Here is a 25809-nt window from a genome sequence, read left to right as displayed (position 1 = left end):
ACTTTATATTAAAAAATAATATGAATTAAATTTAATATTAACAACTTTCATTTTAGTGTTAATCTAGTTAGGATTTAAAGAATTATTACTTTAGCAGAATTACATTATTTCAAATTGATTATCGCAATTGTTTTCTCTGTTTTTAGATGCAGCTTGGGCAATCATTTCCTCTCTAACTTCAATAGCAATAAATGCCTTTGGGTCACAGAGGTATGAAATTACGGTTGAAGCCATGGGGGATTCTGAGAAATTTTTCTTATAGATTCTTCCACTTGTGTTTCCAGGCGATATCATGTCGAATATTTCATCACTGATGTATTCGAATTTGGGTAAAGAATTAATGGAATATAGTTGTACAATACAATTAACCATTTCTTTCCAAAAACAATTGATTACATCTAAATCAATGTAACCATTTTCGTTAATATCGAGTATTTCCCAGAACCAGTTAATCGAAGAATTGGAGTCTTTAAATTCAAGAGAAAACATTACTTTTAGTACACATTTGAGATCAATTGTACCTCTAAATTGCTGGTCATTTGAAAATTTATATTTTTTTGAGTGAATCTCAAATATTCTAGATATTACAAGTTTTGGCAAAACATATTCAAAGTCAATCATTAATTGTTGAAGTGTTTCTGGGAGAAAAACCATATCTTCAGGTCTAATATTGGAAATATCAATATCTTGTGGATTGTTAATATTCTCATTGTCACTATTTTTTTCATTTAAATAATTATCGGCTAAAGTCTGTGTTCTAAAACAAAACCATTCGAAAAGTTGGTATATTGTTTGTGGATTAAATGGATTTTCGTTTTCAATATTGTCCATTATTCTGAGTTCCAGAAATTTTGAAAATTGTTCAGAAGAAACAATATCTCTTATTTTAAGAATATTGTCCCTATTACCATTTAAAAATAAGATTCTTTCTATTACATATGTTATATAAAAACTTTCAAAGTGTGGATTGTTATTTTCAGATAACTGTTTGACAATTCCTAGTCTAACATTTGAGTATTCACTAATAATCGATTTAATCCAGTAATAAAAGTCAAAGTATGTTATTACTTCATCCAAAGGATTTATGATTCCTAATTCTGACCTGATTTGCATCATATATAATATTTTTAAACAGCAATTAATAAACTTTGTAGGTGATATAAAACCACAACAGTCTTTAAACATTTTTCCATACATTGAAGGGGTAAAAAACTGCTTAAATATTTCAGGAGCGTGTTCCATACATCTTCTAAACTCTTTATACCTTACAACTATACCATCTGATTTTGATCTAACACGTCTCTCAAAAAAAATTAGACAAATTATAGGAAATGTTCTGTTTAATTCATCAATAAAAAATAATGTTCTTCCTGTATTGCTGTTTGTATATATCAACTGCTCTCTCAATGAAAAACGAGTTGCTGCTTTTTTAAGTAAGTTAAAAAGATCGCCTTTTCCATTATTTTCTAGATATATTTTCTTGGATTCATCATCCATAGAATATATCTGATCCAAATTCATAACTATTATACATTATAGTACAATTTAATATGTTCACGATTTTTTTGTGATAGTATTATTTATTTATTTTTTCGAAATATTGTACATGTATTAACTAGGAAACAATTTGTGTGGCCCCCCATCCACTCAAAAAATAGTATATGCGGGAATCGAACCTTTAATACTTCAACTAAGGTGAAAATATTATTTAAAAAAAATTTTCTAAATCTTACCTGAGATTACATGCACATTTACTTTCTGAAAAAATACTTATTAATGATAAATGCCGTCTTTAAAATTACTTTTTTTCTGATTATAAACACAGCATTAGGATTATGAGTCAATAGAATATGAATAATTAAAAGTTTAGTTTGATTATATTTATTTTTTTATAAACAAACCAGTAAATGTAATTATAACGCTTAATTTTAATCTAGGAGAAAGGAATACTTTAATCGCGCCGAGGTGACAAGTTAAAGTCAAATATATATATATATATATATATATATATATATATATATATAATCAAATTTAAATATAATTAAGTATAAATGAATTCAATGCAGCTAAAGAAATAAGGCGTAGTTGATGTTGTAAGTTGATAGTATAAGGGAGTAATTATTGACAGTAACATTGTGATTAATAATTAATGAGACCTTAGAAATGCAATTTCAAAGTTCAGAAAGGAAAGATGATAATAATAAGGTTAGGTATCATGGCCTTGCTTTGGCAGCTCAAGGTAGAAGTGGAATAAAAAGCCAGTCGTTGGCGTTTCAAAATTCAAAGTGGTCAGCAATAAACCCAAAGTCAAGAGAATTGGAAAGTTTAGAAAGTGTAGTCCCAGGAATGACAACAGTTTACGTAGGAAGAATACCTCAAGAAGTTTCTGACTCAAATATAAGAAGATTATTAAATGAGTGTGGTAACATTATGAGGTGGAATAGGTCTGTAGATCCAATAACAAGGAAATTATCGTCATTTGGACTTTGTGAATTTGATTCACCTGTTGGTGTGATAAATGCAGTAAATGTTTTAAATGGAATTAAAATACTAGGAAGTCAATTGCTTGTTAAATATCAGCATGGAATAGATAAAGAAATGGCAAAATGGCAAAATAATAGAATAAATGACATGTTAAAACAAAGAGGAGGAGACTGCACAATAGAAACGGTATTAAATGAACTCTCTGTTTCCGACTCAAAAATGAGAGTGTCAATTAACAGATTATTGGCTGCTATGCATTATAATTATGATGGGGTGGAACAAGAAAATAAGGCCGAGTGTAAACAAGGTAGTGCTAATAAAACAGATGAGATAAATACAGGTAAGTATAATAAAAGTAATGAACAGAATATACCTGAATATAAATTGCCAGCTGGGTTTAAGAAACATCCAAAAGAAAAATACAGAGAAGGAATTCACGAAGAAATACTCAGAAAATTCGACTCCAGAATGAAAGAACTAGATGATGAAATACATAATCTTATAAGAGTATTTCCGGGAAGCATGGATATATCTAATGACTTTACAACTGATTATTTAATTGAAATACTTGAAGAATCCTACTTTAAATCATTAAAGATCAATAAATACAAAAACGAGATGATGAAATCAGTTTCAAATTTGATAGACCTGGATAATAAAAACAATAGTTCTGAATATGATTCGGAGGAAGAGTGCTACAATAGAGATATTAGTAATAATGATATATTGAAAACAAATATGAGTGAAGATATAATAGATAATAAGATAAATGATTTAACGTCTAATAAAGATGCGGAATCAACAAATTGCATTGAAAATATGAAAGATAGCAAAAAAAAAGTATGTGTTAAGGATGTCAATGTTAGTGAAAATAAGATTATGAATAAGGACGGTAAAGTTAAAATAAAGCTTGACATTTCAGGTACAAGTGAACTTGGATGCAAAATAAATAATGAAAATAGTATTGTTTTTGACTCCAAAGTAAGTCATATATTTTTAAGCGGTATTGATTCAGAAAAATTGCTATTTGATGCTAAAACAAGAGGGGACAAAGCTGCCTCGCCTTTAAAAAACATTAATTACAATAAGAATAGTGTTGCTGACTATAATGATGCTTCCAATGAGTATGAACACAATGTATCAAGAAACACCGACTTAAATGAAACTGAAACCAATATAGATACTTCTCTTGGTTCAAACATATTAATTAGTGACCATTGGAATATTGTATTTGAAAGTAATATTGATATTAATGATTATAAAAATTACATCGTTGAAGAAATGAAAAAAATAATAGGTGGTAGTGATGTAGAGGCTTTAAATACAATAACTGACTTTATTTTGGAAATGCTCTCCCCCACTTCACGCTATAACATACAAGAGAATATTAACATGTTGAAAAATATTTTAGACGATGAAACCGAACAATTTTTGAAAAATCTATATATAAAAATAATTGAAGGCTAATTTGTGTATATATATTGCTTATAAGTTCTTTATTCAGGATACATAAAACACTCCAATACTAAAAATAATATAAATAGGTAACTAATCATTTCTATCGTAATTAAATATGCTGATAAAATATAAAGTTTTATTAAAGTATAAATATAATAAAATATGTCATACTTCAATAATAAACAGTCATTCCAGCTAGGATAAACTATTATATTTATATAAAACATGCGATAACTTATATTTCTTTGTATATACACAGTAATTGCAACCAAAAAAACAAAACAATGTGACACTTGTGTGTAAAATGATGATGGCGGGAGATGTCAATGTTAGTATCAATTAAAAAGAAAAAATAAATATACATATTTGAATGATTTTAAATAAGTGAATAAAGTAAATATCAGCATTTTTTTGTTTATCGTATAAATCTGTGCATACATACTTAAACCAAATACTGTGCTAATATATACGATATTTGTTGTAATAGTTCTTATTAATGGGGAAGAAAAAGTCAAAAGTCGACCTGAATGTTGCTGGTTTATCTGCAAGTGTAGGTTCAATGGTATTATTAATGATAAGTTTATTTTTATCATCTTGGTTATATAATGGTGCAGGAAAGGGTTTTTATCCGTATCCACGTTACTGGGGTTTATTAACGGTTATAGGAAGAAAGACCCAATCTCACAACGAAATTTGGGAGATTGCATGCATGTCAGCGGCGAAATTAGCTTTAGGTTTGACATGTACATCTCCACTGTGTGTTTGGTATTCTCATAAGTGTGATGCTTACAGGATAGTTAAAAATATATCTTATGGAACTGCAACAGTATTGGCTATTACATGTGGTATGTTAACTGGAGCAATGATTTGTTCATTAAGAAGTAATATATCAAGTCTGAGATTGTCAACTGCTTTTAGTTTTGCAGCTTTTTTGATTTGTTCGCTTACGCTTTGCCTTTATGGTTTTTTAATGAATGAGGCTTTTAGTATTATAAACAGTGTAGGTTACTATCCAGTTCCCCAGCCAAGTACATCATACGCAATTGCAGTGGGGGGGGTATTTCTTCTCCTCGTAGCATTTATTGCCTTTGCTCAGCGATATAGAAAGGCTAGAGCTGAAAAAGACTTTGAGGAAGACACATGGTATGAATACCAAAATCTTAAAAATGAATACTATGGTTATGGTAATGCCTATGGCGATAGTTGCGGGAATTCATATGGGAATACATGCGGAAATGTATATGGGAACAGAGCATATAACTACTAAGTATTTAACTTTGGTTGATAATGAGATAGATAAAGTGTTTTAACTGACATTTTATACAGTGGTTTATCGTTTGTTTGGTTCATTAGGGAATGTTTGCATCAAAAAACAGTAATAGCAACTATTAATTCTTTAATTTCTTTTATGTACGATTAAATTTTAAATTAAACATGATAATAAGACATATAAAAAATGAATAAAACATGATTATACAGTTAATGAATGATTTCATTACTAAAAGAGTTGCTGAGATAGATGCACATAATACATATTCAAATATAAGTATATATGTATATGTAGGTGTACATACAATGAAAGGTTTTAGTAATAGGTTTAAATTATATCAAGTTTTAATCTACTTTTTTTTATTTAAATCAACTTTCATATCAGTTATATACCATATATTTAGCAGTTGCAGAGAATTTCTTGTATCCCTTTACAACTTTATTAATGGCATCCAAGAGATCCTTTTCGCTAATACTTTTTCTTCTAGCTCTAATTGCAAACATCCCAGCCTCAGTACAAACCGATCTAATGTCTGCGCCTGTGCAATTTGGACAAAGTCTAGAAAGTAATTCAAAACGAATATCTCTTTCCATACTCATAACCTTTGCATGAATTTTAAATATCTGTGTTCTTCCTTCTAAATCAGGTAATCCAAATTCAACTTTTCTATCAAGTCTACCTGGTCTAAGTAGCGCAGGATCTAATGTATCTGGCCTATTCGTTGCCATTAATACCTTTATATTACCCCTTGCATCGAATCCATCTAGCTGGTTAACAATTTCTAACATTGTTCTTTGCACTTCGTGATCACCATGGGCACTTTCCTCACCTCTCGCTCCTCCAATAGCATCAACTTCATCAATAAATAATATACAAGCCTTTTTGCTTCTTGCCAATTTAAACAACTCTCTAACCATTCTTGCACCTTCACCAACATATTTTTGAACCAATTCTGAACCTATTACACAAATAAAACAAGCATCTGTTCGATTTGCCACTGCTCTTGCTGTGAGCGTTTTCCCTGTCCCTGGTGGTCCATACAACAACACTCCCTTGGGTGGGTCTATACCCAATTGAACAAATCTTTCTGGCTGTAATAATGGCATTTCAACTACTTCTCTTAATTTTTCCAATTGCTCTTTCGCACCACCTATATCGTTATATGTCACATCAGGTTTTTCCTCTACAGTCATCATTGCCACTGATGGATCTATCTTTGGTGGAAGAGGTATTTGAATCTTATACTTGGTTCTGTCTACTCCAACTCTCATTCCTTCTTCTATATCAGTAGGTGCAACCTTGTCTCCAAGTCCAACTACGTATTTTGCCATCTGTTTAATATTAATCACATACTTAGCTTCTTCTGTGCCCGGATCAATTATTTTTGTGCATCTTGCTACTTGTAAAGGTTGTTCCATCTGCATATTTTGTCTATCTGCTGCTAAATCCCATTGTGATGGAGGTGCCAATCCTGTATCTGATTCCCTTATACTGTTTAATTTCGAAATTGCTGACATTAAATCCTTCACTTCAGACTCAACCTGCTTTATTTGTGAAACATATGGACCCATACCATATCTCCTCATTATATTTATGTCAGCTTGGTCTAATGGACGAGATTGATTCTCATCATTCTTACCATTTCCTCCCTCATTTTGTTTACTCACAGATTCTTCCACCATTTTATACACACTATCTATCTTATAATATGTTGACCCTTACTCCCACTCTTTTTATTTTATAATTTTACGTTATTTACCTCTTTTTCACTAGTTTCCTGTTTTTCTTTTATTTTTTGTTTATGCCATACACCGCCTTTTTAAACCCTCACATACATTTATGTATTAATTCTCTAGTTTTTTTTGTTGACCTACAAAAAATCTTTAATATTAATTAATTTGACATAAAATACACAGAGTCGCTCAAAATTACTTACAATGCCCTTATGCTAACCTATTTTTTCCTGTTTTTCAGTGTTTTATTTCTTACTAATTTAGTTTTTAAAAATTCTATAATTGTACATGGCGGCGCAATTCTGCCGCCATTTTTTTTAGATTATTAAGGTTGCAGTATCACGGTTTTTTTGTTTTTTAGGAAAGGCTCGTTAAATGTATTTAAACATGAACACACAGCTACATATAAATATTAATATATTGTGGTCACATATGTAAATATGAGAATGAATAAATAGGTTTTATACACACGGCTTATGATACCAAGCATGTGGGTATCTTAAAATCATAGGCAAAAAGAAGAAAAAAACCACAGAAAACTCAGGGAATCTGTTTTGCCTAATAGGTATACAGTACAAATTTAACGTCGTGTTATTTAAATTTTTTTCATAATAATAAGGGCAATTACATTATTGAAGATCAAAAACAGACTATGTACATAACAAAATAGTATATTCTATTTAAATAAATATGAATTAAAACGGCAATTATAGTTGGTGAATTGTAAATATATACTGATGTGTATATATTCAGTATTTAAATACAGACGGAAACACTATACTTTTATTATTTGTGTTTGATACAAAATTCAAATGAATAGTAAAATAGAAATTAGCCAGTTATATATCTGTCCCCTTGCTATTTCTTCTTCTATATGATCCTAATAATTGAGGAGAATTATTGTTAATATTGCAATCTAAATCCTGATGAATGTGAGTGTTTCTTTCATATGGAGGCATAACCATTAAGTTCTGATGATAATCAGAGTCTTGTGATGAATTAATCATTGATGAGTCGATTCCGATATTTGAGGAAAAAGATTTCTGTCTTCTTTTCATAGTAGTCTCGGTAAAATGTTGTACATCATCTAAGCATGCCAATAATTCATCTCTCTCAGATTTAACAACATCAAGTTCCTTTGTAGACTCTACTAGAGCAAATTGAGTTGCCTCTAATCTCTGAACACAATTTTCCCACTCAGAACGAATCTCATTTATGCTGTTTTCTGCAGTGTTTCTAAGTTCAGTTAAAGTAGATTTTAGAGCGTCTACTTGAGCAGTCTTTTGTCTCACTCTTAAATTTAAAGATTTGTTTTCATCAACAAGTGTTCTTCTCTCAACGAACAATTCTAATATCCTCTTTTGAAGTGTAGCCTTATCTTCTTCTAATATGTCGACATTCTCTCTAAGCTGGCCATTTATTTCAAGTAATTCGGAACACTGGTTCTCAATATCAACTAATCTCTGATTGTTTTGAGGATTGCCACCAACCGCGTTATAATAATTAGGAGTAAATGGCCCAACTCCAATAAAATTGTTGCTCATTGCTGTTACATCTTCTGCTGTAGACATTTCAGACCTACTAAATATACAATTGCTTCCCATTGTATCAACAGAAGAAATATTGCTATTTATTACCTTATTATATGTTGGTTTAAATTTTAATTGACTTAAATAAGTAGTGTTTTGTAATTCCAATTGTGCTATTTTATCGTTTTTGTATTCCAACTCTTGTTTTAAATTATTATTTTCCTTTTCTAATTCTTCATACAATCGTTTATATTTGCTGATTTCATCAATGGTTTTTAAATTAAGCACTTTTGTTTGTTCCAATGAAGTTATTTGTCCCTGCAATTTTTGTTGAGCTTCCCTATTCCTTTCCGTCTCTTTCATATAATATTCTCTTTCATGCTGTCTATCCTCAATTTCTGCGGAAAACTGCTTTCTTAGTATATTTAAATCTTTATCTGATTGTTCTAATAATCTTTCTAGATATAATACCCTATTCTTTTCAACCTCATTTTTTTGTTCTAATACCAATATTTTGCTATTTAAATCTGCTTTTTGAGTTTCATATGTTTCCGATATTTTAGTTGTCTCATTTTCTAAAGACAACCTAGATAATTCTAACTTATGTTCAAAATCACTTATTATCCTTTTGTGTTCAGATTCCATTAGTTTTATTTTAGATTCCAATGAACCAACCTGGCTTTCCTGAAAACCTAATTTGTCTTTCAATGATTCTATCTCTAATTTTGAATTTGTTATTTCTACATTATTCTTGTCAATTACAAGTTGACTTGTCTTTTCTGTATTCGATTGTAACGAGTCTAGTATTTCCCACAATTTTGAAACATTTTTTGGAAGTTCACTTGTATCCTCAGTATTCTCATTATTAACTGTAGCTTTATTTTTGTTTACATCAATACTCTTATTTTCCTTACATGGAGAACCTAAAACAACAAAATCATTATCATTATTTGCCTTTTCTTCTTTTGTCGTTGATGCAACCATTCTTGCTTTATATTCTATATATCTTATTTGAATTAGTTTAACTGCAGCTTTTCTTTTATCTAAATAACTTAAAAATTCCTTTCTTAAAGTAAAAACTTTCCATCTAGACTGAATAAGCATAACTGAATCTTTAATCAACTTATACTTCTTCCTAGCAATGTACATTCTCCAACAAGACGAAATACTTGTACAGTACTTGTAACATAATTCAGATAATTTACGTTCCAATTGAGTTTGCAAACTGTCCTTTATAAATACCAGTGTTTTACCTATTTGCCACGAATAATTCCAAATATCTTTATCATTATCACTTGAATTTCGCTGCAACTCATCTTGGAGTCTTTCTAGTATCATTCTACAAATTAATGAATAATTTTTAGCACCTGTGAAATCATGAGATTCAATTGAAGGATACAATATCTTGTATCTATTATAAAAATCAACAAATCTCCTTCTAATACTATAACCTAACTTTCTAATCCTTATGCTTTCCAACATTCCTGCACATTTAAGTTGTCTAAGTACATCTATGCTATCAAACTCATGTACAGATTTTTTGCTATTTGGTTTTATGCATCTAATATAACTAGGCGAAGTATTGTTTAATGTCTCTATCAAGCCACTTAGTTGTTCTCTAAACGCTCCACTCACAGTAACTAATATTCCTTTTGGTCTTTGATTATTGCTAACTCCAACAGATCCTCCAACATTTTCTGCAGCTAATTGAGAGCAATTTTCGTTTTTAATTGATCTAGATGATGATTTTTTGTATAAATTACTTTTTTCATTACATGGAATGGGGTTAAACAATTCATTAATTAAAAAAGATTCTGAAGAGAGAAGTAATTCAGTTACATCAGAATGAAGTTGATCTCTGTTTTTTTCCAAAAATCCTCTCGTATCATAAATGACAGGGCCTGCATAATGTGAAACTGCAAAACTTGTATTTGACATCTTACTAGGTTTATATATAATTTGTTGTGAGCCATAAATACTTGTATTAGTCGATAATTTTAGTATTTTATTTAGTAATGAACTATCAGAACCCTGCGGCATTAAACATTCCGAGTCAAGCAGTGGAAAAATTCCATTAGGTTTTTTTTCTAATGAATCTATAATTAACTTATTATCAATAAAATTAATTCTTGTCCAATCTATTCCTTCACCTTCATATACTTGTTGTTCCTCTTGGAACATTTGGTGATTGAATTGTTGTTGAAGTTTTTCATTGCTAAAGTTGATACAAAACTGTTCAAATGAGTTTATGTCGAACACTTCAAATCCATATATGTCCAATAATCCTATAGATTTACCTGAAAATTCCCTCTTGTCTGATATTGAATAACTCCCATTAGAAATGTTATTATTAATCAAGCCATTTGTCATTGATTTATTAATTCTAAAAACAAGCCAATCAAATAGCTTCGAATATATTGCTTTTGCCATTGAATCCCTAGTTTGAAAAGCAACTTCAAGTGAAACTGGCATTCTTATTATTTTACCCGTTTCTGGATCCTTTAACTTTCTCCACTGAAAAACATTTAGTAACGAATCGCTGTTTAACTTAAGTAATTTAGAAGAGGTTGTGAAATAATTCATCTCTTCCTCTACTATTCCAGGAGCATCACCCGTGGATTCACGTTGAAATGAAAAATTACAAAGATGTAATATTCCTGCACATATTCTTAATATTTCAAATATTTCATGCTCAGATAAACCAATGCACTTAAGGCATTCCATTACTTGCTCCATCTCTCTACATTCATCTCTGCCAGGTATATTTATTGCTTCCCTAACTATGTAAAACTCATCACTATGTGTTATTTTCAGTTCATCAGTTAAATTATGTGGTAATATACCACTTAATGCAGCCTCAATTAAACAATAAAATATATGGTAATTCCTTTCACCTTCTTGTTTTGTTGTTAGTCTACATTTTTCAAGCAAATAATTGGCTATTGATGCTCCTTTTAATTTACCAGTTGAGTCGAAAAATATTTCAATAAATTTACCAAATCTAGACGAGTTATCATTTCTTATTGTTTTAGCATTGCCAAATACTTCCAGTATAGGGTTGCTTCTCAAAACTAAACTCTCTACCGATGAATCATCAAAATTAGCGGATGCCAAACTCACAGGACTTGAATGATGCGATGAACTTTTATTTGTATTTACATTTAGACCTGATTTTTTTTTGCTATTCTGCATGTTTACTTTTATTTCATCTTTATCAAGTGCCTTATTAATTACCGTCTTTTGTATATTTGCAAGGTAACATAATATTATTTTTGTAGCTTCAGTCTTACCAGCTCCACTTTCTCCTGTAATTATTATACTCTGATTTTTTCCATCTCTAAACAACGCATCGTAGGCATTCTGTGCCATCTTAAAAATATGTGGCGATAGTTCCTCATTTGAATTATCAGCTCTATTCTTGTACATGTTTAGTTTCTTATCACCATACAAATCAGGTATGTGTTTGTATGGGTTTATACTTATAAGTATTAAGTTGCCTATACATGTATATATTTTATCTTGGTAGTATCTAGTTCTAACATTATGCAGTAGTGCTCCTTCGCAATAGTCCCCCAAAACTAAAAGATTTGGGATGCCAGTTAGACTCGATTTGTAAACAGAGTGATTTTCTGCATGTTCTGGTGTTATTTTCACCTCAAAACCATCGTCCACTCTGGCTACCAATAAACCATTATCTGTTCTTACTATAGTTGCTGGGGCCCAGGCAAGTTTAGGATGATCTACCCAAACTTGACCTCCATTGTCCGGCGTTCCCTTGTCTATTAATTTGAGGTCTATCATTTATTTATTTACTTTTTTCAGGATTATGTCTTAGTCAATCTCTTTATAGATTAACTTTTTATCTTTAAATACTCCTGTAATTTTAAATGTAAACATGGTAGAGCTTTACCGCCAAAAAAATTATTAGTGTGGTAGACATAAATACGAGGGTTAAAAGTAATTTAAAGATAGAGTTTAAAGATTAACATGCTGATTATATAAATAGTTAAAAAATGTATAAATAACTGCAACTAGTGTACTTGTTGTTAGAATTTACGATGCTCATTGAAATTGAATTATTGCCGCTGAAATATGTTGATTTGTGTTAATTATTTGGACAGTTGAATGAAACAAAGGTATAATAGGCTTTTTATTTCATCATTAACTTTAAACTTGAACTTCTAAGGAAAAGTTTCTCTTACACTAGCAAAAAATAACAATTTCATTAGACAAAGCAAAACAATATGAAAGATAGACAGTGAATTAATTGCAATACAATTTTTTTGATCTAGTACCTTTTGATTATTTAGTTCAATTATAACCATTATTTCTAATCGTCGCTAGGAAGACCAAAATTATTATTTATGTCTTTCTCTGATATTCCCGGTACTTTTTTTTTGATCCACTGTCTAAGTGTACATATGTTGTCTTCCCATACTGTAGACTGAATATCTGCGTTATTTATCTCCTCATTCAACAGTTTTGGATTATCTTTAATTGTACTATTTATATTTTCTAACTTCTTTTTTAATTCGTTTTGAGCTTCAATTATTTTTTCTAGTTCTTTTGTTTTTTGCGTTCTTATTTGATGTTCTGGTGAATCCGTGTTTTTCGAGTCTTTAAGTAATTTTTCTAGGGAACTAATTTGCTCTTTATGGTTATATATTGTGTCCCTGAGTGTAATTTATGCGAATAAAAAGCAAAAAATAAAGTTTTATAGTTTGTCATAAGTTAAATAATTTTACATCCTTATGTATAACTTACTTTAAATATTCTATCTTTTTCTCTTTACTATACTTTGCAGCACTAGGTAAAGCCCAAAATATATTCAATGATCCAATTTTATCACTTATTACAAGAGAATCATCAACTAAACTTTGTAATACATCTTTTACAGTTTGTTCAATTATTCCACATTTTTTTCCAATCTTCTCAATTTCTTTGAGATTGAAGCACTCTTTCTAGAAGATTAAAAAAGTTTATTTAAAAATTAAAATAATCGTGTTTTTCACATTTAAATTACTTTTCTTTAGTAATAATTAGTTTAATTTCACCTACCTTTTCATATAAAGAGTTTAACAGCCTATATAATTGTAATGAAAAAATATAATATTGTTAAGTAATAAATAGAAATAATCAAAATAATAATTAGCATTCAAATCACCCATTTATTCATCAAAAATCATTATTTTAAAAAGAACAAATTTTCTTATCACTTACCTTGAGCGTTTTTCTTCCATGGAAACACCTTTTTTTGACATTTTCTCTAATAATGTTTAAGCAACTGAAATAAACAACTCCTAGCTTTTAATTTAAACTTTAAATATTTTTAATTGCCTTGTGCATATTCAATATAGTTTAAAATGAAAGAAAAATCCTATAGATCTAGTATTATTTATACAATTTTTTCAGATTAACCACATGTACAGCTATATTTTCATACTACACATGACTTTGCATGCATGCAGTCCATTTATAAGTATTACAAACACCGCCATATGAATACATTACTAAAATAGTTATTCCTAAGAGTTGTGATTTGAATTTTTTTTAGCGAAATATAATTAAGTTCAAAGTCAATAATACTGCAAATATAGAAAAAACATTGACAAAGGGAAAACGCTATATGTGATAAATACATTAGTAGTCAAGCGTGAATATTAATAATATTCTACGTGAAACAATTGTTAATAAATAATGAACAACTACATAAGTACAGATCTCAACAATTTTGCCACTATCTCCGCTTCGAAGTGAAAATTCTAGCATTATCTTTTGGATTGTGAACAAAGAAAAAAAATAACATCAACTATTGATTCGACGACTGCTTTCTTTCAAATTCCTGCAATTCATTATGTAATTGTTTAATGAATTCATCATCTGCATCTTCATCATCCCAGCCTTAGCAATAACAGTTAAAATATAATCATAAAAAAATTACTCATAACTTGGCGAAACATACCTGTTGTATCCCAGTTTTCGTCCCATTCGTCAACATCCGGATCTATTTGATTTTCAATTGCATCTAAGAAAATTAGGCATTAGTAATCATTAAAGTATGAATATCAGATAAATACAGGTTTACTGTTATTGTTGTAGAAATGACGATTATATCGTAATAATCACTATTGTTCTTGAACAATATTCAATGGTTTTATTAAAAATGAAATATTAATTATTTTTTTAATAAAAGCATTCACTTCTTTTTTTAAAAACCATTGTTATACAAGTGCACTAAACAATGTTGGTTTTGAATGCAAACAACATTTTAAATACTTGTTCGTCATCTAGCTTTACAACTTTTGAAAACTTACCAATATCTTCAAATTCATCAAGCTCATCATCTATTTCCTCCAATAAAGATGCGATATTTTCTTCTTTTGATTCCTCATTAACAGACATCTTTCTGTGCAGGATAAACGTAAAAAAAGTGAATGATAATTAAACAATTGTCTTAGTTCTTAATTTAAAACAAGACTATTGTTATAACTGTATAACTTTATGTTATTTATTGTTATACGTGCTATTTTATCTATTAATTTAATATTGTTAAATTTTGTATAAACGAGGGGTGGTGGAGCAAAATAAATTAATAAATTCAATCACAAGTAATAACTCTAATATACACTAACTAAAAATTTATTATATTATTTAAAGATTCATCAAGTATTAACAACCTTAACTAATAAACTTGTATATACATAATGTATTTTGATCTAAAAAAAAGTTTATATATTATTTAAAAATAATTAAAAAAAGTAACTTATTCCTCACTTTAAATTTTAACTTTTCACTTCATTCCAGTATAATCAACAAGTTGCGGCGCCAAGGGCGGTTAAAAAATGAGACAAAAAAATTGAACATTATCAGAAATAATATATAATAAACATATATTTGTCTCGGTATAGTAAACAAGAAATTTATAAGGTGAAAATAAAAATAAGAGGTAAAGAGCCATTTGCAAAACAAAACAACTATATAATAACAAAGTTGCCTGAATAAGATATAAAAGTGATTTTCTCTTTGATCAGGTATTGATTTGATATTGAGGATGACATTATACGAAACGGCTGCACCTAGGGTAATTAAGACTGCCAAGGATGTTCCTGCAGGAATTTTGATTGAAAAATTTGCTCAACAATTGAAAAAGGGTGGTAAATTAGCAATTCCTGAATGGGTGGACCATGTTAAAACGGCTTCATCAAAAGAGCTTCCACCACAAAATCCAGATTGGTTATATGTTCGTGCTGCATCGATTTTGAGGCATTTATACGCCAGACCAGATGTAGGTGTTGGTGCACTTTCCAAATTCTACGGTAGAAAACAACGCAATGGAACTGCTAGAAATCACTCAGCAGTTGCTTCTCGTGGTATCATTCGTTACTGCCTAATTCAACTTCAATCCATGGGATTAGTTGAATTTAATCCAAATACAGGTACACGTAGATTAACAGCACAAGGCAGACGCGAATTAGATTCCATTGCTAGACAATGCAAGGCATAAATCGACATCTTACATTAAACTATCTAAATTTATTCTATTTTTAGTTCTTTACCTAATGAGTGGTAAATTATTTAGAAATAATAGCTAAGAGTAAAATTTCGTTTTAATAATCATATTATGTTTCTAACTCGAATATCAATATATATTTTCTTATATATATAATGGAACTAGGCAATCTGTATTAAGTGTAGTTGCAAATTACCTCGAAGTTACTCAGACCATTTGTCTTTCGAGGCAAATTTCGCGATTTATCGATACTAGTGAATATGTGTATCTTTTGGTGTTCGGGAGTACTTTATATGGTTTGATTATTCAAATTGATTTAATTGTAGTATAGTTCTAAACCCATTCCATCTTTTATTTCGTAGTCTTCCAAGGTAATGTGGTCCTTGTAAACTGTGTACCATTTCTGTATTTTTATTTTTTCCCATCTTGTTCCTAAAGTTAGAAATAGTATAGTATATATTAATTTTTTAAAAGTTTAAGAATGAATTATCATTCAGTTTCACTTACCTGTATGAATAGCGACTAATTTCTTTAAATCTCCTATTGTATCATCTGAATTGCATTTCACGCGAATCTTTCTACCAAGTCTGTCATTTAAAACAACCTCGATCATTAAAGCTAAATTAAAATGATAGTAATGTATTAAAAAGATTAATTAGTTCCTTCGTATGCCACTAATGGGCCTTAGTATTTATTTGTGTTAAATTTTAACTTTGAGTTAAAAAAAGCCTTTTTTCCGCAAAACAAAGCATTTCCCCACAATTCATGTCAATATCAATTAAACACGTGTCTCAATGCGCAATAACCACATTTACATGTACACACATACAGACAGACAATTATAATGGTCACATTAGTATTTAGAGATTCAAGAGAAATACCAAAAAATGAAATAAATACATTTTTTTCTATTCAATAAGGAATTAAACAAAAAACTGGTATGTGACAGTTCACTGCGTATGAAAGATAGAATTTTAAACAAAGAGTATAGTAATAAACAGTCAACTAAACATATAAGTAACGCACTTACAGATATTTATTTATTGAACCAAAACATTCTTTGGAGGGGTTCCGGAATAGTGGGTGCAACCAACAACTTCAATACGTTTGCTTGTTCTACCACTTGCAGAACCAGCTTGCTCAATTTTAGTAAGAGTAAGTTTGCTTTCGTCATCAACAAGTCTTCCGAAAACAACGTGTTTACCATCAAGATGTTTTGTATCTGAAAAAGTAATAAAGAATTGTGAACCATTGGTATTTGGGCCCCTATTAGCCATAGAAATAACAAATGGAGAATGTAAAACACTGAAGTTTTCATCATCAAAACTTTCGCCGTAGACGCTCTTCCCACCTGTCCCATTTCCATTCGTAAAATCACCACCTTGTGCCATAAATCCAGGAATAACTCTGTGAAAAGTACTTCCGATGTAAGACAAATCCTTGCCATTCTCATCCTTAGTGCCACCAATGCAAAGTGAATAAAAGTTGAAGGCAGTTATTGGGGTTTCATTTCCAAATAAACCGATTCTTAGTGGTTTCTTCTCTCCACCTCCAATAGTAACCATCAGTTCAACAACAACGGACGGATCTATTGAATTCGGATTTAATTTTTCTTGCGATAAAACAAGTGAAAATAATGTAAACAACCCAAATAAAAGTGCTTTCATTTCAAAAAAAGAAAAAAATCACTAACTATAATTGTTTCAGTGGAAATCAAACCTAGGAAAAAGTAGTATTATTAGTTAAGTGTGTATAAATATCCTATCAAGTAAACAAATAATCGGCCAGTTGTATTTAAATATTGCAATTCTCGTACCCCACAAAAAGACAACCACAACTGGGAAAATTGAAATGGCGAGGAAAATTTAAGCAAAAATAAATTAGGATCGAGAAATTAAATTTATGCGCCTTTCCAATTTATTAGTTAAAATAAATAGGGAGAGTGTGAAGTAAACAATTAAAGTTAATGTATATAACAAAAACAATTAACTATTAAAGAATTATCAATGTGATTAATTGCAACTTATACGGGAAAGTAGAATAAAAATTTACAATAAAAGCCATTCAGGTATATATATTCATATTAGGTATATGTGAATAACAAAACATGTTAATAGTGTTGTAATTTAATAAATTTAGTTGAAAGATAATTAAAAAAATAACTCACTTTAAAGGCGGTAAAATTTACTCTCCTTTCCCCAATATTTGAATGGTGTATCAAGTACAATGTCTCTGAAATGCGGGATGTCTTTTATTGAGTAACTAAAAATTAGTGGAGACAATAAAGCGGAATAAATTAAAGAAAGTGAACTACCAAGAACGAGGATTTTTGGAGGTATTGAAAGTTATATATAGGAATTTAATATTAGAAAGTGCCTTTCTAATATTTTAGTGAACAAAACTACTTTAATTGAGTTGTTTAAGGTTGGATATATCATACTACAATAGACAGTAATCGGCTGTTTTAAATTTGGTTGATTTACTTTATTGCAAACTAGATAGTGATTGCAATATTAATTAAAGAATTAAAATTTATTTATTGTTAAACCATAAGTGTTTGTTTGTTATAGTGTAGAACATGTCAAAGGTGGATCAAGATCAAACCCCAGAAGAAGCAGGTCCCTCGAGAGAAATAGAAAGCAATTATGACGAGATTGTGGAGTGTTTTGAAGCATTAAATTTAGATGGTAATCTTCTCAGAGGTATTTTTGCTTATGGTTTTGAGAAACCATCTGCAATTCAGCAAAGAGGAATAAAACCGATTTTGGATGGTTACGATACTATAGGACAGGCACAATCAGGTACCGGTAAAACAGCAACTTTTGTTATTGCAGCATTGCAAAAGATAGATTATTCATTGAATGCCTGTCAAGTATTGTTATTGGCACCAACGAGAGAACTTGCACAACAAATTCAAAAGGTAGCATTAGCCCTTGGTGACTATTGTGAATTGAGATGTCACGCTTGTGTGGGAGGTACTTCAGTGAGAGATGACATGAATAAATTAAAAAGTGGAGTACACATGGTTGTAGGAACTCCAGGAAGAGTTTCAGATATGCTTGACAAGCGTTATTTGAGAGTCGACAACCTCAAATTATTTATCCTTGATGAGGCAGATGAGATGCTTAGTAGGGGATTTAAGGTTCAAATACATGACATATTTAAAAAGCTTCCACAAGATGTTCAGGTTGCATTGTTTTCCGCCACAATGCCGAATGAAATATTGCACTTAACTACACAGTTTATGAGGGACCCAAAACGTATTTTGGTTAAACAAGAGGAATTGACCTTGGAAGGTATTAGACAATTTTATGTTGGTGTTGAAAAAGACGAGTGGAAGTTAATCACATTATTTGATTTATATGAAACACTAACAATAGTACAGGCAATTATTTATTGTAATACTCGTAAAAAGGTCGACTATTTGACAGAAAAGATGAGAGAAAAGGACTTTACCTGTTCGTCAATGCATGGTGATATGGACCAGAAAGATCGTGAGGTTATTATGAGACAATTTAGATCTGGCTCATCTAGAGTACTGATTACAACTGACTTACTTGCAAGAGGTATTGACGTGCAACAGGTTTCACTTGTTATTAACTACGATTTACCAGCTTCTCCAGAGACTTATATTCACAGAATTGGTAGATCCGGTCGTTTTGGTAAAAAGGGTGTTTCCATTAACTTTGTTACTGATGATGATATCACTCGTTTAAGAGACATTGAGAGACACTATAATACACAAATTGAGGAGATGCCCATGGGAATTACTGATATACTTAAATAAAGAGGTAAAATTGATATTTAATATTTCCAACTAACTGTTTTATTCACTTAACATGGCGATAATCGTGCTATCTTGTTTTTAATGTCCATTCTCAATTATTCTGGAAAGTACTAGAGGTATATAATAATAGCCAAACAAGAGTATATTAAACTTGAAGTGTTTAATTGGATGAAATCTATGAATTCAGAAACAGGGACTGTCAACTAACGATAATAGTAATTAGTGTTGATAGTAAGGTTCTATCAATAACATTTAAGTGATTAATAACCTTTTAAGATATTATCATTACGCATTTTCTGTAGACTACGTAATAGTGGTCTTCTTTCTATACGAATTCCCAACTTTAATAACACTATCGTATCTATTTGAATTTAATCTGTGTATTTATACTCTATTCCCTTTTAAACTTGCTCGCTGTTCTTGCCTCGTTTTCTTTATTAAATGTGTATTCTAGTGTGGTAGTTGGTGTTGTTTGGCAAGCTAACCATCCCCTCTGTACAACGGATTTCGGGGGAGTGTGTGTTGAAGATGCTGTAATAATAAAAGATATTGGAAAATTGTATATATATTCTCAAATTCACAAGTAGATACACTAATTATTTTATAGGCAATTTCCTATTTTAATGGTCAAGTATTTAATTCAGAGTCTAAGAAGGGATAAACCGGTGAATAAGTGCCTTTTTACAACATTTATTAAAGTAAAACAGGGAAATTGAAAAATAAAGCACTAGATAATAAATGGTAAACACAAATGAATTCAATTAAAAGAAAATATACCACAATTTCTTTACCTTTAATAGTAATAAAAATAATTTTAAAATAATAGGAACCCTATGATGATAAAAATACTATATATTTGTAAAAGTTCTAATAATTGTCTGTATGAATAGCTAACTGTTTTTTAATTAAATCTTTAACAATTCTGTAAGTGTTTTCAGCAGAAGGCCTAAATTCTGGATCTTGATATGTCATTGATCTTAAAAGTGGAATCCAAGAACTGTGATTTTTCATAATACACATAGGAACAATACCCTTGTTTCTGAAATCATCTAATGTTTGGATTCTCTCCATTGCAGTCGTAAATCTAGGGCAAAGAAGTTCCAATAGAATCAATGCAGCTGAGTAAATATCGGCTTTTTCATTACAAAATGCGCCACCTTCAGGAGCAGTGTATACAGGAGTACCTATAACTTGACCTCTAACACTCATTTGCGAATCTAATCGGGAGAAAGGGTTTTCAACCTTTCTATTTTTGTTTTTCTCCATAAATTTGTTCAGCTGATCATTGCTAGCCCTATCATTATTGTTGGTTTTAGGAGATGTACTAGAAGACGAAGCATTACCGGTACCCTCTTTTATGTCATTATTATTAGATTCACTATCGAACATAAGCCTAGCAAGACCAAAATCGCCTATTTTTATTTGTAGAGTATTTGGATTAACAAAGATATTTTCTGGTTTTAAATCCCTGTGAACTATCCCTTTTTCATGTATATCTCTTATTCCTTTAATTATTTGCTTAAACATATTTAATTCTACATCTGTTCCGCCAGCATCAGAACTTCTACTTAAATCACCCAGCCACGAGCGCAAAGTTACTCCTATACATAATTCCATTTGAATCATCATTATAACCATGTAAACCGGTTCGTTATCTTTCCTATTTCCTGGAGAAAGATAAACAAGGGATTTATGATGATTGCTATTTATACTTTTGCTCAAGTCATTAGAATAAAATTTATTACCTTTAGGCCCTGATACGGAAATAAAGTCTGATCTTGCTTTATTTGAATTATCAACAGCAAAAACACATTCCCCTGCATTACAGTTATTATTATTCGAATATTTTTCAGAATCTTCAACTTTTTGAACAACCGAAGATATTGTTCTAGTTCTATAAAGCAAACCATTATCATCTTCAATAGACAAACTCTCATCATTTCTTATTACTTTGTTTTTTTTTACATTTTCATATTTAATATTATCAGTAATTCCTTCACTGTCTTTTTCTTCTTTCTCGGAATTTAATGAATGATCGTTTCCAAAAGCAACAAAATTTAAATCATCATATTCATTTTCAAGACTGTCTTTAACAGAAAAATTGGATGCCAAGCTGTAATTACCACCGGCCAAATTATCTTCATCATTAAAGGATACCGTGTTATTTAATTGGAATTCCGTTGGTTTTCTGTCTTTCTTATTTTCAAAACTTATTATCATGTTGATTCCACTATGAGCTTCTCTATCTGTAGTAAATGAATCTTTAAAATCAATACAGGAAGATGAACCTATATCCAAATATATATCACCATCAACATCATTTGAGTAATTATTATTATATTCAGATTTTCTTTTCTCCCAGTATGTAAAATTATTGGTGTCATATTCGTCTTCATCCTCAAATGACGCTCTACTTATCTCAGAACTGTCATCAACAAGACATTCAGTCATATTATCTATCTTATATTCACGACTATAATCTAGATCAGATTCATTGTTTCCTGTAAATGACGAATTTGATAACTCAACACCAAAATACTGTTTTACAGAAATATCATTGTTTTTATTCCTAATTTTTATTTTTTTACCTTTATGAATACTATTATTATCATTATTGTCAATATCATTGTTATTTGCAACACAATTTCCCTTTTTCTTCTTTTTTTGCTTTTTACTGTTTTCAAAAACCAAAGGCTGGATTGAAGAATAGGATGATGACTTCGGACAACCTAATGTATCTATTCCGTCAACATAATTTTGCAAAGCTTCTGGTTCTTCGCACCACCATGTGTAGTATCTAACAACATGTTTACTTAATGTTGTACGATTTGCAGTTATTTCCCTGAAATAACGTATTCTTGTGATATCATCATTAGCACCGATTCCTAATCTCAAAAATTTAATAGCATAATAAGTACCTCTTTCAAGTTTATGTTCGACCTGATATACCTGTCCAAATCCACCACTTCCAATTAATTTACATATCTCGAAATTTTTTGAAAATCTCCCATTATCTATGCATCTCGCTAACTCACATTTAGGAGGTATATTATACAAGGAAGAGGATTTAGGACCACTTAAAACGGAAGCAGGTGCTGAAGATGTCAAAACATCGTTTAAATTAGTTGGTGTGTTACCTGTTGAATTTAATGCATTTGTGCATGTTGATTTATGTGGTGTTGTACCGGTATTAGTGGTTACACTATTTAAAGTTAAATTAGAAGTTTCTGGCAATTTTAAATTCAAATTAGCAGATTCACCATTATCATTTAAATTACTATCAACAAATGAGTCCTTATTTTTATAATTAAATGCCCTGAAAAAAGCATTTTTTGATAAACCAATGAAGTTAGTTCTCATGTCAACCATGGAATGACTCTTGGATATCCTTATATAATTATCTTCGTATTCTGAGTTACCGTAATCAGTATTATTATTACTTTCTGTGTCATTGACAGTGTTGTTTATTTTAGAAGTTTTGTCACTGATAGTGTTTATATTCGTATTGTTATTTAATTCATGTATTGGACTATAAGAAGAATAAGTTGATATTAAGAATGAGTTTTTTAAATTAACTGCTTCTGATTTTCCAGAATTAGAATTTGCTTGTTCCTGAATGTTTATTTCTTCGATAACTGGAGATTTTTTCTGTTTCCAGGTCAACAATATAAACAATACAATATTTATTATGAGTAACAGAGTACCTGTTAATAAGGTTATGTGATTATTACCAAGTAATTTTGATAAATAATATATATAATATAAAATAATGTTGTTAGAAATTTTTTCATTTTTAAAATAATAATAATAATAATAGTTATTTTCTGCTTTATCTCCAATAATATCGTTTTTATTTCTTTTCACGCTAGAGTCATTTAAATTTACGTTATCGACTTTTTGTGTTGGAAGAGGAAGAAGAGGTTGTGACACCATCTTATTAACTTCAGCAATAACTGGAGTTGACTCTATTAATTTCTTTTTTAAAAAAGTTGATATTTCTTTACTATAATAATGGTGGTTAATATATGTAGAATTACTCATTTGTTTCATATAATTGTTATATTCATCATCTGTTTCTCTTTCAAATAAATAGTGATTTGAAAAATCACTAAATAATATATTGTTTAGGTTAATTAGAGGTCCAATGGCAGAATTTGTATAATCTGGGTACCTTTCAACACTAATTTCATCAATATAATAAAATACGGATGGTATAAAGGGAATTGATTTATTTTCTTTAAGTATAAAGACTTTTGATATAACAGAACCAAAATTGAGATTTGATGAATATCTCTCATTATTTTCGTTTTTAGTTATAAAGTAAAGAGAACTTCTAGATGAACCAAAATAAATATCATTACCTTGGTGATCGTTTTTTGAATTAGATAAAAGTTTTAATCTTTTATTTATGTTATGATTATAATTGTGATTGTTTCCTATACCGTTTACATCGGAGTATCCAATACTCCATTCAACTCTATTATTCAAAACATTCATGGCCACTATTCTCCATGTTGTTATTCCTATTGCTATATTATGGGTTATATGGTTGTTAAAATCTAAAGGTTCGTCATCATAGTTCTCGCACTGCAAAGTCGATGCGGAATTTGATATAATTCTACCAGTAAATAGATCAAATGTTATTATATCAGAGTTTCTTGAACCAGTTAAATATATTCCTGGAAATAGCGATGAGTAAAAAGGGCATTTATCTACTAAGTCACTAATTTTAATCCCATTTATAGGAATAAATCCATGCGGTATTATTGATCTGTTGTGAGATATTTTTTCATCAATAGAAGAAAATTCCTTAAAAAAATTGCTACTTGCATTATTTTCGCTTGTTTCTTGCCATGTTCTTTTATTAGTTGAACTATAGAATATATTACCTTGAAATGAACAATATAGTCTATTTCCACTCTTCGGATATTCTTTAATTTTCCTTGGATGAAATGTTCCGTCCTCTAAAAATCTTGTTTTCCATAGTACATTTCCATTATTGACAGACCAAAGAACCCCATCTACTGTTAATACATAATAAACTTTAGGTGACTCATTTACTACTCCATAAACTTCTTTATTATTATTTTCATTAATTTTGCAAATTGAGCACTCTAAAGATAGTATTATAATAATTAAAAATAAAATCAAACAATGATTTACCATCCATCCATTACATGTTGAATTTATTATCCCATTGTTTCTTTTAAACACCTCTTTAACTCTTTTAATGTAATCTTTCATATATATTGTATACAAATTTATTCATATACAATATATATATTTATATATAAACATGTACACATAACACATAAGTTAATATGTATGATTACATATTTTATACTAATGCTTTACATGCATCACAATTTTGTTTCCCTTAAATGACCTATTATTGTTTTTTGAACCGATTAATTTATCTTGCTAAGACCCCAAAATATGTATCTCAATTTGTAAAAAATAACAAATGTGAATTTATATATATATAATATATTAATTGATAAATAAATAAGAAAAATAGTGGGTTTTGAACAAAAATAGCTAATGTTCCATAATACTCGGGAACCGTCCCAAAAAGCTCCTCTTTTTCCTTATTTGTAGCTATAATTTAAAGTAAAATAATAAATATGTACCTTCTAAACTCTTTTTTATTTATATATTAACTTTTCTACTCTGTTTACTTAGTCTCTAGAAGATAGTTGGAGTTTTTTACTTTTTTCCCAATTAATTTAACAAGCAAGTGCCCGCCTAAAATGTAATTAACATTTAAACGGGTATGTGAAATTGTTAATAGCGGAGTTAAATGTCAATACTTAAAATAAGAATGAACACAAGCATTGTGAAAGCAAATGAATGAAACAAAAGTAATATTATACATATTACATTATAACTATTGTTTGTTTTAGAGGATTAATACGTATACTGCTGTAATGGTTGAAGAACTCGTCTTTAAAAGATAAACTTAACTCGAACAATTCAATGTAACTATTTGGATAAAAGACGGAATATTGGCAAAAGAAAATGATATTAACTAGTGTATT

At 29.7% G+C, this 25809-nt stretch overlaps 11 protein-coding genes across 11 annotated transcripts; 4 read left to right on the top strand and 7 right to left on the bottom strand.

The window, feature by feature from the left end:
• Positions 1 to 99: 99 nt before the first annotated feature.
• FG379_000078 (uncharacterized protein) lies at positions 100 to 1521 on the bottom strand (the record flags this gene model as incomplete). The annotated part of the gene is made up of 1 exon (XM_067326621.1): positions 100 to 1521. One exon carries the CDS (start codon positions 1519 to 1521, stop codon positions 100 to 102), a length of 1422 nt encoding a protein of 473 aa, XP_067183032.1.
• A 642-nt stretch (positions 1522 to 2163) lies between these two features.
• On the top strand, positions 2164 to 3951 carry FG379_000077 (uncharacterized protein; the record flags this gene model as incomplete). The annotated part of the gene is made up of 1 exon (XM_067326620.1): positions 2164 to 3951. The coding sequence occupies one exon, from the start codon at positions 2164 to 2166 to the stop codon at positions 3949 to 3951; it is 1788 nt and encodes a 595-aa protein (XP_067183031.1).
• Positions 3952 to 4438: 487 nt separating this feature from the next.
• FG379_000076 (multi-pass transmembrane) lies at positions 4439 to 5209 on the top strand (the record flags this gene model as incomplete). Its single annotated transcript, XM_067326619.1, has 1 exon — positions 4439 to 5209. The coding sequence occupies one exon, from the start codon at positions 4439 to 4441 to the stop codon at positions 5207 to 5209; it is 771 nt and encodes a 256-aa protein (XP_067183030.1).
• A 383-nt stretch (positions 5210 to 5592) lies between these two features.
• Positions 5593 to 6894, bottom strand: FG379_000075 (26S proteasome regulatory subunit 7 (RPT1)-AAA atpase; the record flags this gene model as incomplete). Its single annotated transcript, XM_067326618.1, has 1 exon — positions 5593 to 6894. One exon carries the CDS (start codon positions 6892 to 6894, stop codon positions 5593 to 5595), a length of 1302 nt encoding a protein of 433 aa, XP_067183029.1.
• An 890-nt stretch (positions 6895 to 7784) lies between these two features.
• Positions 7785 to 12275, bottom strand: FG379_000074 (myosin-related; the record flags this gene model as incomplete). Its single annotated transcript, XM_067326617.1, has 1 exon — positions 7785 to 12275. The coding sequence occupies one exon, from the start codon at positions 12273 to 12275 to the stop codon at positions 7785 to 7787; it is 4491 nt and encodes a 1496-aa protein (XP_067183028.1).
• Positions 12276 to 12804: 529 nt separating this feature from the next.
• FG379_000073 (Mnd1 family) lies at positions 12805 to 13735 on the bottom strand (the record flags this gene model as incomplete). Its single annotated transcript, XM_067326616.1, has 4 exons — positions 12805 to 13147; positions 13239 to 13435; positions 13533 to 13557; positions 13695 to 13735. 4 exons carry the CDS (start codon positions 13733 to 13735, stop codon positions 12805 to 12807), a joined length of 606 nt encoding a protein of 201 aa, XP_067183027.1.
• A 1790-nt stretch (positions 13736 to 15525) lies between these two features.
• FG379_000072 (uncharacterized protein) lies at positions 15526 to 15978 on the top strand (the record flags this gene model as incomplete). The annotated part of the gene is made up of 1 exon (XM_067326615.1): positions 15526 to 15978. One exon carries the CDS (start codon positions 15526 to 15528, stop codon positions 15976 to 15978), a length of 453 nt encoding a protein of 150 aa, XP_067183026.1.
• A 322-nt stretch (positions 15979 to 16300) lies between these two features.
• FG379_000071 (ubiquitin family) lies at positions 16301 to 16597 on the bottom strand (the record flags this gene model as incomplete). The annotated part of the gene is made up of 2 exons (XM_067326614.1): positions 16301 to 16416; positions 16492 to 16597. The coding sequence occupies 2 exons, from the start codon at positions 16595 to 16597 to the stop codon at positions 16301 to 16303; spliced, it is 222 nt and encodes a 73-aa protein (XP_067183025.1).
• Positions 16598 to 17024: 427 nt separating this feature from the next.
• FG379_000070 (cyclophilin Ta cyp) lies at positions 17025 to 17651 on the bottom strand (the record flags this gene model as incomplete). Its single annotated transcript, XM_067326613.1, has 1 exon — positions 17025 to 17651. The coding sequence occupies one exon, from the start codon at positions 17649 to 17651 to the stop codon at positions 17025 to 17027; it is 627 nt and encodes a 208-aa protein (XP_067183024.1).
• Positions 17652 to 18562: 911 nt separating this feature from the next.
• Positions 18563 to 19771, top strand: FG379_000069 (eukaryotic initiation factor 4A (eIF4A); the record flags this gene model as incomplete). Its single annotated transcript, XM_067326611.1, has 1 exon — positions 18563 to 19771. One exon carries the CDS (start codon positions 18563 to 18565, stop codon positions 19769 to 19771), a length of 1209 nt encoding a protein of 402 aa, XP_067183023.1.
• An 867-nt stretch (positions 19772 to 20638) lies between these two features.
• On the bottom strand, positions 20639 to 25015 carry FG379_000067 (kinase domain; the record flags this gene model as incomplete). The annotated part of the gene is made up of 1 exon (XM_067326609.1): positions 20639 to 25015. The coding sequence occupies one exon, from the start codon at positions 25013 to 25015 to the stop codon at positions 20639 to 20641; it is 4377 nt and encodes a 1458-aa protein (XP_067183021.1).
• Between the last annotated feature and the right edge of the window lie 794 nt (positions 25016 to 25809).

The sequence above is a fragment of the Cryptosporidium bovis genome, assembly GCF_009768925.1.
Source record: "Cryptosporidium bovis isolate 45015 chromosome Unknown contig_1, whole genome shotgun sequence".
In the NCBI taxonomy this organism is placed as follows: Eukaryota; Apicomplexa; class Conoidasida; order Eucoccidiorida; family Cryptosporidiidae; genus Cryptosporidium; species Cryptosporidium bovis.
Note: the sequence above shows the minus strand (reverse complement) of the source record. Positions and strands in the feature narration are given on the sequence as shown.